This window comes from Heterodontus francisci, chromosome 16, assembly GCF_036365525.1.
Source record: "Heterodontus francisci isolate sHetFra1 chromosome 16, sHetFra1.hap1, whole genome shotgun sequence".
NCBI lineage: Eukaryota > Metazoa > Chordata > Chondrichthyes > Heterodontiformes > Heterodontidae > Heterodontus > Heterodontus francisci.
The window spans coordinates 80,789,926-80,808,053 of NC_090386.1; the positions used below are offsets into that span (position 1 = coordinate 80,789,926).

Sequence of the window (18,128 nt, forward strand, 5' to 3'; positions counted from 1 at the left end):
ATAATTCCGGTTGTGACAGTTGTGGAGTAAGTCACAAACTAAATTGGATAAAAAATAAAAACTGGATAAAAGGTTTACAAGTTTAATTTGAAAACAGACAATACCTCTTTTAATAATCATTGAACTTTAGACTGTAATAATCACTACCAAAAATCAAATCTCCTCTACCACTTTGTACATTTTAAACCTTTAGTACCATAAAATGTCTCAAGTTATATTCTAACTTTTAGACCTGTACCAGAAATACAGAAGACCGCTTTCTGTAATATTTTAAAAATCTTTAGCCAAAATTGTTAGAACTATTTAAGGGAACATAAAACATAGTCTATATTATACATCTGGTAGTTTTAAACCTTAGCCCATGTGATAGCAAAAATAAATATGGTCTCTTTAAATATATCACTGTTTTCTTTCCAAAACCCAACTTAACAGGCAGCAACCTCTGTACTCACTGCTCACTTGCTTACTGTCACATATTGACACACTTCACACACAAATTTCCACATTGTACGTGATCTGCATTAATATCCATGTATCATGTATTACAAACTTAGCAGTGGAGGAAAATAAGTACAGGTTAAGCAACTCCTTGGGACATTAAAAAATTGATGAGTTAATATGTACTGCTGTGATTTGTTTTGGAAGCAGTATGCATCTGACATTTGCATAGTTTTTGACAATGGTGCCGTGGAAATTTAAATTTACAATGCTGGCTAAAATATCACCAGTCAAACACACGTAGAATGTAATTTAGTTCAGTTATCTAGCACAAATAGAAGTGAATGCAGAAGACTGGTGAAAATATATTAGCAGCTGATACAATTTACTCACGTACACCTCGATCCCATGTACAGAACAATCAAGCGCACACCAAATTATTTGGCTAGAAATTTTCTTTCCAATTTGGAGATTGAAAAGAGCACCAAGAACTGATTAGGTTATACCTGAAACAGGCTGGTGTGTATGTATATCCATGCATATTTATGTATGTATATTTCCCCAGACAGTTGCATCCAAAGATTTGTTTTTAGTACGTCTTGTAGCCCTGCAAGTACTTCTGTACTTCAGTACAATTTGGGAAACAAACTTTAGAATTTCCCAGTTCTCAAGATATTTTATAAATGTCTGATTATATTTGAAAACCACTTACTCCATCATAATGTTTCAGATTTTTTCCTCCCACAACATAAACACAAAAATGATCTGTAGATTTCTGGAGGGCTAAACAAGGTGAAGTTGAGAAGTGATCTTTATACTCATAAAAGTGGCAATTGTGAGTGCTACTTACAGGAGAACAGACAACAGTTCATTCTCATCCATGGGGTTGCTACTGCTGTTCTTTAGTTTCTAGCCTGCTTATTGATTCACAACAATCAATAGTAAGTACAATTCACTAATTTATTAGCAAAAGTTCCCATAATTTCAAGCCCAGTGAAAGTATATTTAACTTTGTACAATTTGATTCCCTATTCCACAAAATTGTATCTGTGAATTCAAGTTGAAATAACATTTTAACATTATGGCTTCAGAATATCTACACACAAATAAAATAAAGATCACTTTGGCAATAAAACATACACAGTTACAGTTTTTTGTTTTTTGATTTGCAAATCTTCACATAAATAATGATGCAAGCAGCTCCTGACATTGTTACATTTTCAAACCAGTACATATCTGGGGACATTCAAAACCTACATTTGAGTGTATTAATGCAAAACAGATATTGGTAAAATAAATGGCCACTCTCACAGAGAGGGATGATATTGTTGGGGGTGGCGGTGGTGAAATAAAAGGGAATGAATAAAGATAGTGGAGTACTGACACTTGTACTTTTACAACTCTAAAATTTTAAGACTTGTAAAATACCTCGCCCACTGATACGCTGACAGGATTGCCAAAGATATCTACTACCAATAACAGAAATCCATTACATGAAGTTCTGCTGCCCTAGGCAGCAACAAAAAAAAACTGGCTCATCCAGAGACAGCAATACTTCAGGTAAAGAGCACATGGGAGATAAAAAGTCTAAATTTCAAAGAAGCAACAACAAAACCAAAGTGAGAAAATTTATTCAGTATCGTAACAAAAAGGAAAAACAAAAGGGCTTTTCTGAGAGAGATTTTTTGACATTAAAAGGTGTGTGGCACCATTAAACTGTTTAGGTTGTAGGCTGCTTAACTGCTGCATGTATTTCAATCGCCTTCACCAATTTGTAGGTTCATTGAAAAGCATCTAACATGCTTCAGTACAATAGTCTGGTTACTGGGAATTCATTTATGGAGGGCTACTTTTTTTTTGGAACCGATTCCTTTCTCCACTCCCAACACATTTATTAAAACCCTCATTAAATTGCAAACATTTCATGTACAGCTCAAAACTTCTGCACTAATGTGAAATTGTATTTCTTGGGAAACAAATAAGAAAAAAGTAAAAAAAGTTAATGTTTATACCATTCTAGTGGAATTGCAACCTTTATTCAGACCCATATATATTGATTCATTTTAATTAAGCATTTAAAACGCAAGTACCTAGTTTTCAAGTCATAAGCATCAGTAAAGCACTTTTTTAAAAAAGCCTATTTTTCCGTTATCTTGCCATTTCTCTCTTGAAGACACCTTTGTGTAGATTCATGGATACTAGCTGCTCTCTGGTACTTCACCCAAGAAACCATTATCCATCTGTGAGCCTTTGTAGTGACTGCCTGCAAGCTATTTCACCATAGGAGGCTTTACACTTGTACACAATTTTGCCTTACCCATCGTTTACACATGCACACTGCAACTAACAGGGGCCACTGGACAGTATCGGGGTGAGCACTCCTCAGCAGCTTATCCTCATCACCCCTCGGCAGCTTATCTCCACCTAACCCAGGAATGAAACAGTCGTTTGTAGCGCCCATACCCCGGCTGAAATCAGCTAACTCAGCACAAACTAGGGATCGACTCTAGATCCTACCTGGTCTATATGGCTCAGTTACACACTGGATAAATTCAATTAGCCATCTAGGGTGGGCGGGGGGAGGGGAAAGAGACTCCACTAAACATTTCTACTGTAATCCTTGGATCTCAGAAGTAGCACCCAATTATGTCAGATTAGAAATGCTGGCAAAACAATTCAAGCATTGTATTATTTATATATGAATGGCAGGGAGAAATTTTCCAAAACCTCTGTTTGGTTATTGCACATAAACATTATAATTCAAGAGATTCTGGGAGCAACATCAGTGTAAGTTAAACAAAATAAAAGCAAAAGACAAAACCAGCGTAGAAGATTTAGAAGTAGTAGAAATGTTAAAGTCATTTGATTGACATTCAACGATACTTTGAGAACAAAAATCCTCAATAAATATCAGGGCAATCTTCGTAATTTCTTTCCCAGTACTTCCCTGTATAAATCCAATCTGTTGTTCGTGTGTGCTGATTGATATCCTGTCGAAACCACCTGTAGAAAAAATTAAGAAATGAAAGAAAAAAATGATTAGAATTTTGTTATAAGCAAACATTTTAGATAATGTTTCTGCACAAATTAAATCAAGGTTCTGGCTTTTATCCCCCCACCCCCTTTGACTCATTAAGATGAAAGCCCTCCAGCAAATTCAATTTACCCATGGATCTGTTACTGTTTCATCCCAATCAAGCCAGAGTTCAAGAAGTAGAGCTTTAGCCGACTGAACCTACAGATAGCATTTCGATTAGGCTATTTAGTATCTATCTCTCATTTGGCTTACAAGTACAACATGGGTCAACATAGGGAGTGGCTTTAAACAAATCAATGTGTATTTCAAAGTATATTCATCCTTTCTTAAATAATGAATGTGCATAATGGTACACTAATTATTTCAATAAATACAACTCTTAAGAATAGAATTCATAATACAAGCACTTAGCATTCATTCAATCCAAAGAAATAAAACATGGATTTCAATGTCTGCAGCATTAAACTATTTTTGGACTTCTTTTGAGTTTTCAAGATAATGTTGACTCTGGTGAAGGGTTCAAATACTTTGGGGCACAAAAATTAGGAAGTTAGGAACAAAAGTGGAAGTCACAGAAATTCTCATACCGAGGGTAATAAATTTGTGGAAACAATTATCAGTTAAGGCTGTTGGAAAAGGCAGAATAAATGGATTTGGGATTCTGGAGAGGGTATTGGAGGTTTCAGTAAAAAGACAGGCAAGGTGGAGTTGCTCTAGCAAAAAGATTGAGGAACACAAAAATGTATTCAAGCTGGCCAATCCCATAATAAACTCCAGATCCGACATTAATCTCAGACTTAGGCACAAGAAAAGGCTATTGGGCCCAAAGATTCTTAGGTTTTTAAGAGCATGTTTCTTCTGGGAACCAAATTGGGAACAAACCAACCTGGTTCTCCATTCTTCTTCATTTTTGGATCTGTCTTTACGAGCAGCTCGTTGCTTTTCTTCTAATCTTTCTTTCTCTGCACCAGCAAAATCTGTCAATTACAAAACCCAATACATTATGTTAAAAAAAAACTGGTGAATGGAGTTAAGCTGCAGTAATTTGTTCTTGTTCATGGCTTATCTTTGTATTAGCATGTTGGCATTAATTAAATCTACAACTTAACACAGATTACCACACACACTTATCTCCAAAGTTTTTGCTGGGCTTAATTTCAAAACATGTCTTTGGTTACAATTAAGATGCATGATTCTGCATTAATCTCAGTAATCCCAGGTCATGCAGTAACAACAGATAATCTAAAACAGCATATAACAGTCTTAACACTTTATCTAAACAAATTAGCATGAACTCTCAAAACAACTAGTTGAACAAAATGCATTCTATTCCTGGTAAATATCAATTTTTAGATTTATGCACATACCCATGTTTCCATTTTCCATAGCTCGGATATCTGGTCGAAAACGACAATCAGTTGGAGCTAAAACACTCTTCATTTCTTCATCCAGTTCATTCAGCATCACTGCAAAGCTAGTGAAATTATACATCTAGAGATAGGAACATTTTGTCTGTTACCGTGTATTGTACATACAAACATACGAACTAGGAACAGGAGTAGGCTATTCGGCCTCTTGAGCCTGCTATGCCATTCTAGAAGATCATGGCTGATCTGTTTGTGGACACAATTCCACTTTCCAGCCTACCCCCAATACCCTTTCATTCCCTTCTTTGTCAAGAATCTGTCTACCTCTGCCTTAAAAACATTAATGGACCTGCCTCCACCGCTCTCTGGGGTAGAGAGTTCCACAGACTCATGACCCTCAGAGAAAAAAAAATTCTCCTCATCTCTATCTTAAATGGGAGACCCCTTATTTTTAAACTGTCCCCACTAGTTTTAGTCTCTCCCACAAGGGGACACATCCTTTCAACATTCATCCTGTCAAGGCCCCTCAGGATCTTATATGTTTCAATAAGATCACCTCTCATCCTTCTAAACTTCAATGAATCTGTACCCAACCTGTCCAACTTTTCCCCATGGAGGGGATGCGGTGGCGTAGTGGTATTGTCACTGGACTAGTAACCCAGAGACCCAGGGTATTGCTCTGGGGACATGGATTCAAATCCCACCCCAGCAGAAGGTGGAATTTGAATTCAATTAATAAATCTGAAATTAAAAAGCTAGTCTATTGATGGCCATGAAACCATTGTTGATTGTTGTAAAAAACCCATCTGGTTCACTAATGTCCTTTAGGGAAGGAAATCTGCTGTCCTTACCTGGTCTGGCCTACATGTGACTCCAGACCCACAGCAATGTGGTTGACTCTTACATGCCCTTTGAAATGGCCTAGCAAGCCAGTCAGTTGTATCTAACGGGCGGCACAGTGGCGCAGTGGTTAGCACCGCAGCCTCACAGCTCCAGGGCCCCGGGTTCGATTCCGGGTACTGCCTGTGTGGAGTTTGCAAGTTCTCCCTGTGTCTGCGTGGGTTTTCTCCGGGTGCTCCGGTTTCCTCCCACAAGCCAAAAGACTTGCAGGTTGATAGGTAAATTGGCCATTATAAATTGTCACTAGTATAGGTAGGTGGTAGGGAAATATAGGTATAGGTGGGGATGTTTGGTAGGAATATGGGATTAGTGTAGGATTAGTATAAATGGGTGGTTAATGTTCGGCACAGACTAGGTGGGCCGAAGGACCTGTTTCAGTGCTGTATCTCTAATCTAATCTAATCTAACCGCTACAAAGTCAATAAAAACAACACTGTGGGTGTACCTACCCCACATGGACTGCAGTGGTTCAAGAAGGCAGCTCACCACTACCTTCTCAATGGCAATTAGGGATGGACAATAATTGCTGGCCAGGCCAGCGACGTCCACATCCCCTGAATGAATAAAAAAAGAACTTTTCCCCATAAGATAACCCTCTCATCGCAGGAATCAGTCAAGTGAACCTTCTCTGAACTGCTTCCGATATAATTATATTCTCTTAAGTAAGGAGATCAAAACTGTCTCAATAATGCCCTGTACAACTGTAGCAAAACATCTCTACTTTTATATTCCATTCCCCTTGCAATAAACAACAACATTGCATTTGCCTTCCTAATCACTTGTTGTACCTGCATACTAACTGTACCTGCAGAGATAACCAGCAGGTATAATACCCAAAAAATGCTAAAATATTTTCACCCTGATTGGTACCGTTGTAAAGGATGCTGATTAACTAGGACACCCAGATCCCTTTGCATCTCAGAGTTCAACAATTTATTTCCATTTAAATAATATGTTGCTTTTCTATTTTTCCAGCCAAAGTGGACAAATTCACACTTACCCATATTATACCCCATCTGCCAAATCTTTGCCCACTCACTTAACCTATCTATATCCTTTTGCAAACTCATGCCCACTTCATAACTTACTCTCCTACCTAACTTTGTGTCATCAGCAAATTTAGCAACCATACATTCTGTCCCTTCATCCAATTCATTGATATAGATTGTAAATAGTTGAGGATCCAGCACTGATCCCTATGGCACTCCATGAGTTACAGCTTGCCAACCTGAAAACTGCCAATTTATACTTATTCTCCATTTCCTGTTAGCTAACCAATCCTCTAAACATGCTAATATATTACCCCCTATGCCATGGGCTCTTATTTTGTTTAGTAACCTTTGATGTGGCACCTTGTCAAACGCCTTCAGAAAATCCAAGTACACCACATCCACAGGTTCCCCTTTATCCATGTTGCTTGTTACTGCCTCAAAGAACTCTAACAAATTAGTGAAACACGATTTCCCTTTCACAAAACCATGTTGACTCTGCCTGATTGCAGGTCATTTAGAAAATCACAATACAATGTTAAAACAGTAACATAACTAAGTTAACAAATATTCTGTTGGGTTTGACATATGTATTCATCAGGGTAGTTTTGAAAACTAAAAATACAAGATTTCAACCCACCAAGCATTTCAGAGGCATCTTCAAGTCAGCAGATTCTCTTCCAGGTTTTCACATGTAAAAATGTATCAAAAGATTGACCTACTTATAAATGAGATAACCATATCTATAGTCCAAGTTTGGACTTTGGATTAACTTTAAAAAACAGCCTTTAAAGGCATTTTATCAGCCAGTGAAATCCCAGTTTTTCTACATGTACTCCCAACTTCAAAATGGACAGTAGGAACCAAGTGTAGCTTTCTAGTAAAGAAGGGTTGAAAAGTGGGGAGAGCATAAGACTTAATTTAGCCCCCCTTTTGTTTTTAAGGATATCTCCATTATTAATTCTTATGCCTACATTTATAATGGAAACCAGTCACACCATAATTACACACTCTTGTCCTGTGCTTCAGCTCCTTTATTGGCACAAGGCTGCGATTGCAGCATAATAATTTTACATAAGTTTCCATTATAAATGTGGATATATGAATTTATAAGAGAAAAAGTTGACAGGAAGTGCAAGCAGATGCCAAGAGTTTTACTACATCAAATTGAACACTACAGCTGATCACAATACAAAACAGTATTTTCAAACTGCTGATTCATCAGTTACTGACACTCTTCTCACAGCCACTCCTCTTAACATCCGTGATTTAACTATTAGCTCTCCTTTTTGTTACAATGATTAATTCCCTAATCCACTTGCTGAGCAGAACGCTACCACTCGCAATATTGTTGAACAGTTGACTCGCAGCTTAAATAACACAACAGTTAAAGTATACTATAAGATTGGTGATTTAACAATTCCATTGATCATTTATTCTTCAGGACATTATGTCTCAATGTTAAAGCTGCACACTGCTCAGTGCCAATTTTATCTTTTAAAGCATAGTTTATCATCAGGGGTTTTACGGTTTTATAAGTTTACTGGTGTTTAAATTGTGAATTAACATTTCTCAATTGTTCAGCAGTTAAGCAACCTTCTGCTCAGTGTCAGAAGCACTACATGCACGCTATGCACACACATGTGCATTTCACTAAATGTTACTTAGGGCTGAATTTTATTGGCGCGTCGCGCTGTGCGGCATTGCCCTGCGAAGTTGGCCTTCCGACACGGAAATGCTGCTGCCGTGCCTGTGATATTATGCGCGGGGTCTCATTTAAATGGAGGGGGCAGAGCGGCCGCCCCTGATGACAGGGGAGGCAGCCACCACGTCCCCGGTAATGGCGTCCATCGCCACCACGTAGGTGTCATTTTTAAAGGACTTCAAGCCCTTTATGAGAGATTTGCATCTTTAAAGGGAAATGACCTTTTAAATGTCTTAATTAAAAAACAAAAGCAGGAGGCCCAACCACCCTCCCACCATGGTTGTTTTATATGCCAATCTGACAGACATTAATTTTATTCCCACCCTGAATTCTCCCCCCCCAACCTAGTCACTTTTTCCCTTCAACCGTGTTCCACCATCCCCACAGCCAATAAAAAAACCCTGCTGAGGTCCTGCTGCCTGCAGATAAATGCAGCGGAGCCTTCTCGACGTCAGGGGTCAAGGCAGGCCTCTCCTGGAAGAATTTTACGGGCCACTCCCCAACCCCCCCCACCAATGACCCCTGACATCGATGGCTCATAAAATTCAGCCCTTAAAGTTATATCAGACTTTCATTCTTACCTGAGAAGAATGCGAAGGCCTTGCAGTTATCCTCCAGAGTAGTTTACTTCCAGGAATAACTTGTACAGTTTCCTGAATTTCCGGCATGTCGTCAGCTTCATCATTTTCAGCTCGTACAACATCTTCTGCCTGAAACACATCAGCAATGTGCTTAATAAAAGGTATTTTCCAGAAATGGCACATTACTAACCCTTTCAGACTGGAAACTCTTGGTTCCTGGTTGGAAAAATCAAACTGGCATAGTATCATCAAAGCAAAGCTTCTGTATGTAACAAGAGTTAGGTGGTACTCTGTGGGCTGAGGTCAGTATCCTGTCAGCAAAAGCTTCCTACTACACATTGCATTGATTCCCAGAACTTAATCATAACCTAAATTCAGGTAGTGTGTGGAGGATAAAGAAGAAAACAATATCAGTATCAAAAAAAATTAAGGGGATAAATTTCCTTAGGGCTTGTCCTACTTCTCAGTCATAACTTCAAATGAACATTCAGCAGAAATATCATTTACATGCAAAAATGGGTTTTCAAAGTTACAATGGCAGAGCAGGAGAAGCTGCAACACGTGTGGTTTGTTTTAACGTAACTAAAACAAGCAGTTAAATAAATTAAGATGTACACATCTAAAGAAAGTTACATTTCCATAGTACACAGAGGCAGTAAAAGGACTTACCTCTTTAAATTTCTTTTGGTCTCCACCCTTCTTATCATTTTTCTTGTAGGTCTCATATGTGTTAGTGTCCACACACCACAGACATTCAGTCCATTTACCATATATTACACACACCTTCCTTTTACTGAAAAGAAAGCAAATTAACACAATATTGTTTTAGTTTAATGATGGGGCAAAACATGACATCAGAAAATAAACCTGAACCAGACTTTTACAGCGGAAAATTTGTGTCCCATGTTATTGGAACAGAGAGCGAGATAGAAAGAGAGGGAAAGAAAAATAAATGCATATATAGCGCCTTTCACCATGTCCTAAAGTGCTTTATAGCCAAATGAAGCATTTTTCAAGTACAAAGATTCGGTACTAATTGTAATTGTTAAAACATATCTGTGCATTTCCTTCAAACAAACCTTTTGTCCTGAATGTATCCTTCAACTCTGTGCAGCTCTTTTCCAAAAAGTCCACATGGTTTAAAATGCAGCAAACATTTTTCACCAGTACTGCAAAGAGAAGCAAGATATCATCATACAGAACAGTAAAGGACTCCAGGTCAACATTGTAGTAGCAGTTTGGAATTAATATCCAGTCATTCTATATCATCTGAATGTTAGTTTGTTAATGAGCATGGGATTAGTCGGAAGAATTATCCTAATGCACAAATAGCATTTGTGGGATAAAAATTCAAATGTAGAATTCAAGCAAAGTTAGTTTCACCTCTTGCCTAATGAACAGATAACAACCAGCAGGCGTCAATAACAGATTTTGAGTCGCCCCAGAGTAGGAGTTTAGAAGCGCCGTGGTTAGCACCGCAGCCTCACAGCTCCAGGGACCCGGGTTCAATTCTGGGTACTGCCTGTGCGGAGTTTGCAAGTTCTCCCTGTGACCGCGTGGGTTTTCGCCGGGTGCTCCGGTTTCCTCCCACAGCCAAAGACTTGCAGGTTGATAGGTAAATTGGCCCTAGTGTAGGTAGGGAATATGGGATTACTGTAGGGTTAGTATAAATGGGTGGTTCTTGGTCGGCACAGACTCGGTGGGCCGAAGGGCCTGTTTCAATGTTGTATCTCTAAATAAATAAAAGTCTCAATACAAATGTATATATTTACATCTTTCTAAGTTTAATGGAGGAATCTAAAAAAATTTCCCTGCAAACACAAGTGATGCTATAAGTTACAAGATCAACTGGATTAAGTGCAAAGGCCTCAAACTCCCTTGGTGCTCAGAGGGATAAACAGAACAAAATCAGAAGGGGCAGAAAGTTGGGTGGTATACAGAAGCACTGGGTCTCCACCTCAAAGAAGTCACGTTGGGAATTGCTAATGGTGAAGGAAGCACCATAAATTCTGCCCAGTATATTGATTGCCTGATGTCAGGAAGGGGGAGTGCCACTGGGATGATGTCACCTGCTAGAATTCCTGTTTTTTCCACCCCCTTTTCTCCAAGTAACCTGGATGCCAGCAAGATACCAGCATTCAAATTAATATTGTAGCAGGAGTGGGGTCCATGATGGGAGTCATGGCCTGAAAGACATCAGAATTTCTCTGCAGTAATATTTAAACTGGCCATTTTATAAAGGGGGACAATTAGCATGGAGTCTTTAGCGTTCAACATAGTAACATGGTTACAGCCCAGGTGGCTTTTAAGTGTCACATCTTCCTCTCTTTTCACTCCTCACCTCACTCCCACAACTCCTCTAGCTGCTGCCCAAGACATGTTCATATCATCAAATGCATCAAGGCACAAGTCAGGAGTGTGCTGGAATACTCTCCACTTGCCTGGATTAGTGCAGCTCCAACACTCAGGAAGCTCGACACCATCCAAGACAAAGCAGCCTACCTGACCGGCACCCCATCTATCACCTTAAACACCCACTCCCTCCACCACTGGCGCACAGTGTGTACCATCTACAAGATGTATTGCAGCAACTCGCCAAGGCTCCTTCGCGAGCACCTTCCAAACCCAAGACCTCTACCACCTCGAAGAAGGGCAGCAGACGCATGGGAACACCACCGCCAGCAAGTACCCCTCCACGTCAAAGACCACCCTGATTTGGAAATATATTGCCATTCCTTCACTGTTGCTGAATCAAAATCCTGGAATTCCCTCCCTAACAACACTGTGGATGTACCTACACCACATGGATTGTAGCAGTTCAAGAAGATGGCTCACCACCACCTTCTCAGGGGCAATTAGGGATAGGCAATAATTGCTGGCCTTGCCAACGATGCTCACATACCAAGAACAGATAAAAAAAATTGCATAGTTTGATACTCAGGTGGAGTCAGGAATAGAAATCACTAACGGAGCAGTGGAGAGACCAGAAAAACTAGGGTTATTCTCCTAGAGCAGAAAAGATTAAGGGAAGATTTAGCAGAGGTGTTCAAAATCATGAGGGGCTTTGATAGATTAAATAGTGAGAAACTATTTCCACAGGCAAGAGAATTGGCAGCTAGAAGATACAGATTTAAGAACCAGAGATGAGATGAGGAGAAATATATATATAATAAATAAAATACACTGCAAGTTATGATGACCGGAATGCATTGTCTGAAAGTGTGGTGGAAGTAAATTTCAAAAGGAAATTGGATGCTTGGAAAGAAAAAAATGGCAAGCGATAAGAACAGGGGAGTGTGGCTAATTGCGAACTCTTTCACATGGCATGGTGGGCCAAATGGTCTCCTTATGTGTTGCATGATTATATATTTCTAATCATGTTATATTGATGCCAGTTTAAAATCAGACACATGTTAGTGTGATAATTCACATTTATGCAGCTTAGAGCAAATGAAAATTTTAACTGCAGGGAGATTCATGATCAAGTTCCCAAGTTTCCAAGCTGGATTCATACCCTATTCTGTCTGCCTTTTAAATTAAAACTAAAAATATTTGTGCACGAGTCTACCTTACATGTAGAAAAAAATAATATATTAAGGCAGAAAGAGGTAGAGCATGACCCAAGATTATTCCGAAGAAGGGTCACTGACCCGAAACGTTAACTCTGCTTCTCTTTCCACAGATGCTGCCAGACCTGCTGAGTGAATCCAGCATTTCTTGTTTTTGTTGGCCAAGATTATTCAATCTCTACATGAAGATTTTAACAACGAATCTAGATTATGGTACTGAGTCTCAAAAATAAGGAATCAATCAATAGCTGATTAGTCTGGCCCATAGTTGATACTGAAAATCTGAAGCATTTTTGTTTATGCAGGTTCTGGACAACAAAAGAAAATCAACAGATTTGTTTAAAAAAACAAACACCTTGTTGAGCTCAAATTAGATAAGAACAGAGTGAGGCAAGAGAAGCATCATGAGGTCAGAAACATTTCTTCAAATTAACATCTATAGAAATAGCACTCGTTTGCTTATAAGTTGGCTTATCTACAAGTTACCAATTACTAGGCAATCTTGTATTTAACACTGTCATGCAGGCCCCCACCTGCCAAGCATGAGGCACATTAATTTCACCACATGGACATTAAATTTCAAACTGTTGAAGTGAAGAAAGGGCTTCCTTTAAAAAAATTGCCAGATCTTGGCTGGAAAGACATTTGCATATTAACAGACAGTGCTTGGAAAGCACAAAGGACCGTTCCCTAAAACATTCAACCCACAGTGGACTTTTCATCACCAGACGTTGAAGGTGGGGGAGCTCCCATTCTAGGCTAACTGCTAAGATGGCCAAACAAACAAATGGACATGGTCAAACCAGCTAGTTACATGACTAACCTGTGGGCAACCCGAGTTTTTTGAATTTGTACAAACAGTTTGCGCAGAAAGACTGTTTGCTCCTGGGCTGAGATCTCTCGCCTGCCTACTCCCATCTCTTTCTCACAAGCCTCTGAATCCACTGAAGACACATGAACCCCAAGAGAGAAAAGTTTCCTACAGCAAACAAGGTTTAAGAAGAATACTGGGCCCCAACAATCAAGGACTCTACAGTGAGCTCGAAGAACTGTAACAAAAACTCTTCATATATTGCCTCAAATTTTTCCACTTCATTTTCCTTCTGCTCTTTTCTGTCTCCATTTGCATGTGTATATCGCGTATGTATGCTAGTGTGGGCGCGTCGTGTATCCGTAAGCGTCAACCGAATTAGAGTTTAAGTTCGAGTTTAATAAATTTCAAACTTTTCTTCTTTAAACCCAAGAAAGTGCTGGTTTCTTTGCCTTATAATTGGAAAGCGGTGAACAAGGATTCACCGCGGGGGAGCTAAAAACACGGTGTGTTTAAAATTAAACCTAGTTACACTAAGACTGGGACCCCTAGACACCGTTCTCACCTGGTCCTAACAAACACAATAGTCAAATCACAAAATTATTTGTACAAATCAACTATTTTATGACGGTACATGAATAGGTTACAAATATAGAAAGACTAACAAATTATTAGCAAATTCAGAAAGAATACTCAAAGAATGGAAACAGAAAATCCTGGAAATGCTCAGCAAGTCAGGCAGCATCTGTGGAAAGGCAAAAAGAGTTAGTGCTTCAGGTCCATGAAGATCATCAGACCTGAAACATTAACTTTCTTGCTCTCTCCACAGATGCTGCCTGACTTGCTGAGTATTTCCAGCATGTTCTGCTTTAATTTAATTTCTCCATCATCTGCAATATTTTGCTTTTGTAGTACTCTTACTTGTTCTTTAATTAAGCTTACCTGTGATTTGTGATTTCTACCGTTCCATATTGTTCTATCCATAGCTTGCCAATTATTACATTATGTACACAACATGAAGGATTTGTCCAACTATAGGCCTCATTGTGCCTGAAAGAACAAAGCAACTAATTTCAACAATGTATTGTTCTGTGCAATAGCGGCAGCAGAATGTGAAATAGATTTTTTTTCTTGATAGTGGCCTGTATACAAGCAAAATGTACATTGGATGTTCCTCCACCACTACTCATTCTACATGCCTCCCCGTTAATACAGGATTAGGATAGTTTAAGCTTACTAAAATAAAAATCTTCACATATTTACAGTTAATATGCATTTAGCATTTTTCAGAATTCTGCAGCTGTTGTCTCCGAAACAAAATCCTGCAAATTTTCATATCATGAAAGATTAATCAGGCTGGGGTTCTTTGCTCTAGAAAAGAGGAGACTGAGGGGTGACCTAATAGAGATTTTTAATATTATGCAAGGGTTTTGATGGCAGACACAAAGACATTTCCATTTGCAGACCAGAACAGAAATAGGGGCCCTAAATATTCCACAATAAGTTCAATAAGGAATTCAGCAGAAACGTTTCTTTTAACCCAGAGAGTGGTTGGAATGTGAAACTCACTACCACAAGGAGTAATTAATGCAATTAACTTAGATGCATTTAAAGGGAAGCTAGATAAACACACGAGGAAGAAAGGAATAGAAGGATATATGTTGATGGTGTTAGAAAAAGATGGGAGGAGGCTCGTGTGGAGCATAATCATCAACAGGAACTGCTTAGGCCGACTGACCAGTTTCTTTACTGTAAATACAATCTAATAGAGGAAAAATATAGAAATATTGGAGGGAGTCCACAAGGCTGATGCGTAAACCAAAATCAGAGCCTATTTTAGTTTCCCAGGACTGGATGAACTCCTGTTGGGAAAGGAAATAAATCTAACATCCTAGTAAAGGACCTGATAAGAGATTTCAAAGACCAGTGGTCTTTTCTCCCAAACCATATGTAATTATGATCATAGGAATAACCTCTCAAAATTACAGAATGACAATTTATCCAAATGGAAGTTACAATTTTAATATATTCATTATAATAATAGACTTAATAGGAAGACTTTAGCAAAATTGTCTGCAGCAATATGCTCTTCAGGTAATCTGCATGAAATGTTAATAATCCTTTTAGCAAATTATATTTTTTCTTGTATTTAAAAACTGTTAGATATTTCATTCAATTATTCAATATTGGGGCTGGGGTGAAAAGTAAACACTCTCAAATTATAAACATACTTACTTATTAAGCTCTAATGTGATAGTTCCTCGTGGTTCTGCTTCTACACTCTTCCCCCAAAATTTAAGCTTTGGATAGATAGAACCATGGAAAACAAAATCCTTATTAATGCTTTCCGAATAAAATGCGCTGATTGGTGGGTGATGGCTAACCTGTTCAGATATAAACCTAAATCTCAGATCATCCCTGCCAAAAGAAAACAAAACCATTAAGCCAAAAACATTTTGCTTTCACTGGTAAAAAGAAATGGCCTAATTCTTGACATTTTCCAAATGGTTTAAATTCAGCATATCTATAATTGCAAATAGGAATCAAATCACCAGATTTTGAGGTTATTCAGTTGCTATATAGTTAAAATAAACTGCATTTAGTTTTTTATTAAGACATCGTAAAATTACTTCAAAACAAATTGGTTACTTTTCAAGTGCTGTTACTCTTAGGCGAACTGTTAGCTTAGAATAATTCAAAAATAAAAATGATTGGTCAGCACATCTCACACGCCACTAAAATTGCAATCTCATCCAAGTTCAAGTCTTTTCTACAAAAGCAGAAGAGAAATTTAGAGCAAGAGCCAGACAACACTGCACACCTCCTCACATCTGGTTCAATTATAGCACAAAAGGTCTGGGGCAAAACTGTTTACCCAATCTACACTTTTAACCACAAGATGTGCTCTGCCAGCAAGATCAAACAGGTGGGGGGGGGGGTGGGGTGGCGGGGAGAAGGAAAATTACACAAAATATGTCCAAGAGTTTATTCCATTAACATTTAAGATCAAAAATTACGAATGAAATAGTGAATTCAGATGGTGAAAAAAAAAATCAGTAACTTTAAGCTCCCTGAAAATATTTACTGTTAGCATCTCTATCAAAAGGATTACTTTACATCTGAAATTACATTATTTCAAAAAAAAGGCACAGAATGTCAATTAACCCTCATTAGTAAGACTTCTTTCTTTCTTTGTTCTTTTGGGCCTCCTTATCTCGAGAGACAATGGATACGTGCCTGGAGGTGGTCAGTGGTTTGTGAAGCAGCGCCTGGAGTGGCTATAAAGGCCAATTCTGGAGTGACAGGCTCTTCCACAGGTGCTGCAGAGAAATTTGTTTGTCGGGGCTGTTGCACAGTTGGCTATCCCCTTGCGCCTCTGTCTTTTTTCCTGCCAACTACTAAGTCTCTTCGACTCGCCACAATTTAGCCCTGTCTTTATGGCTGCCCGCCAGCTCTGGCGAATGCTGGCAACTGACTCCCACGACTTGTGATCAATGTCACACGATTTCATGTCGCGTTTGCAGACGTCTTTATAGCGGAGACATGGACGGCCGGTGGGTCCGATACCAGTGGCGAGCTCGCTGTACAATGTGTCTTTGGGGATCCTGCCATCTTCCATGCGGCTCACATGGCCAAGCCATCTCAAGCACCACTGACTCAGTAGTGTGTATAAGCTGGGAGTGTTGGCCGCTTCAAGGACTTCTGTGTTGGAGATATAGTCCTGCCACCTGATGCCAAGTATTCTCCGAAGGCAGCGAAGATGGAATGAATTGAGACGTCGCTCTTGGCTGGCATACGTTGTCCAGGCCTTGCTGCCGTAGAGCAAGGTACTGAGGACACAGGCCTGATACACTCGGACTTTTGTGTTCCGTGTCAGTGCGCCATTTTCCCACACTCTCTTGGCCAGTCTGGACATAGCAGTGGAAGCCTTACCCATGCGCTTGTTGATTTCTGCATCTAGAGACAGGTTACTGGTGATAGTTGAGCCTAGGTAGGTGAACTCTTGAACCACTTCCAGAGCGTGGTCGCCAATATTGATGGATGGAGCATTTCTGACATCTTGCCCCATGATGTTCGTTTTCTTGAGGCTGATGGTTAGGCCAAATTCATTGCAGGCAGATGCAAACCTGTCGATGAGACTCTGCAGGCACTCTTCAGTGTGAGATGTTAAAGCAGCATCGTCAGCAAAGAGGAGTTCTCTGATGAGGACTTTCCATACTTTGGACTTCGCTCTTAGACGGGCAAGGTTGAACAACCTGCCCCCTGATCTTGTGTGGAGGAAAATTCCTTCTTCAGAGGATTTGAGCAGTTGGGTTTTGCAGCTATAAATTTACCACACTTATAGCAGTTCCAGAAATGCAGCAATTGCACATCTCTTAAAAAAAACCAATGTAACTAATAGAGATTTATTTATGTGAAATCTTGCAATTTTTATCTCACCTACTAAGTTCATAGGTTTCACCAAGTAGTGGGTTGAATGGCTTTCCAGTCCTTTCCCACTGTGACGCTACAGCAGAAACTGCAAATGCAGCTACAGTCTGAGGAAGGAACAAAAAAAAAACTAAAAACAGGAATGCTATGACAGCTCATTTAAGAATATTAAATTTAAGAGTTAAAATAGTAAACTTTTCCTGGTTTCCATTGTTGTCATGGGGTTAGTTAAAACAAGGCCAATTTTCCTGCATTTTATATCTATTTAATCCTTAAACAAGCATCAGACATTAATTTTGC

At 39.1% G+C, this 18,128-nt stretch overlaps 1 protein-coding gene across 5 annotated transcripts in view; it reads right to left on the bottom strand.

Moving 5' to 3' along the window:
* Window positions 1–1,379: 1,379 nt before the first annotated feature.
* osbpl2b (oxysterol binding protein-like 2b) overlaps window positions 1,380–18,128 on the bottom strand; it is an 86,068-nt gene continuing 69,319 nt past the window's right edge. For all 5 annotated transcript variants that reach the window (XM_068048443.1, XM_068048441.1, XM_068048442.1 and 2 more), the window contains 9 exons: window positions 17,838–17,935; window positions 15,633–15,815; window positions 14,340–14,447; window positions 10,097–10,186; window positions 9,687–9,810; window positions 9,018–9,146; window positions 4,843–4,966; window positions 4,362–4,452; window positions 1,380–3,441 (listed from right to left, as the gene is read on the bottom strand). In XM_068048443.1, the coding sequence (XP_067904544.1) occupies window positions 3,339–3,441; window positions 4,362–4,452; window positions 4,843–4,966; window positions 9,018–9,146; window positions 9,687–9,810; window positions 10,097–10,186; window positions 14,340–14,447; window positions 15,633–15,815; window positions 17,838–17,935 (1,050 nt within the window). In that variant the 3' untranslated portion in view covers window positions 1,380–3,338. The remainder of the gene's footprint in view (window positions 3,442–4,361; window positions 4,453–4,842; window positions 4,967–9,017; window positions 9,147–9,686; window positions 9,811–10,096; window positions 10,187–14,339; window positions 14,448–15,632; window positions 15,816–17,837; window positions 17,936–18,128) is intronic.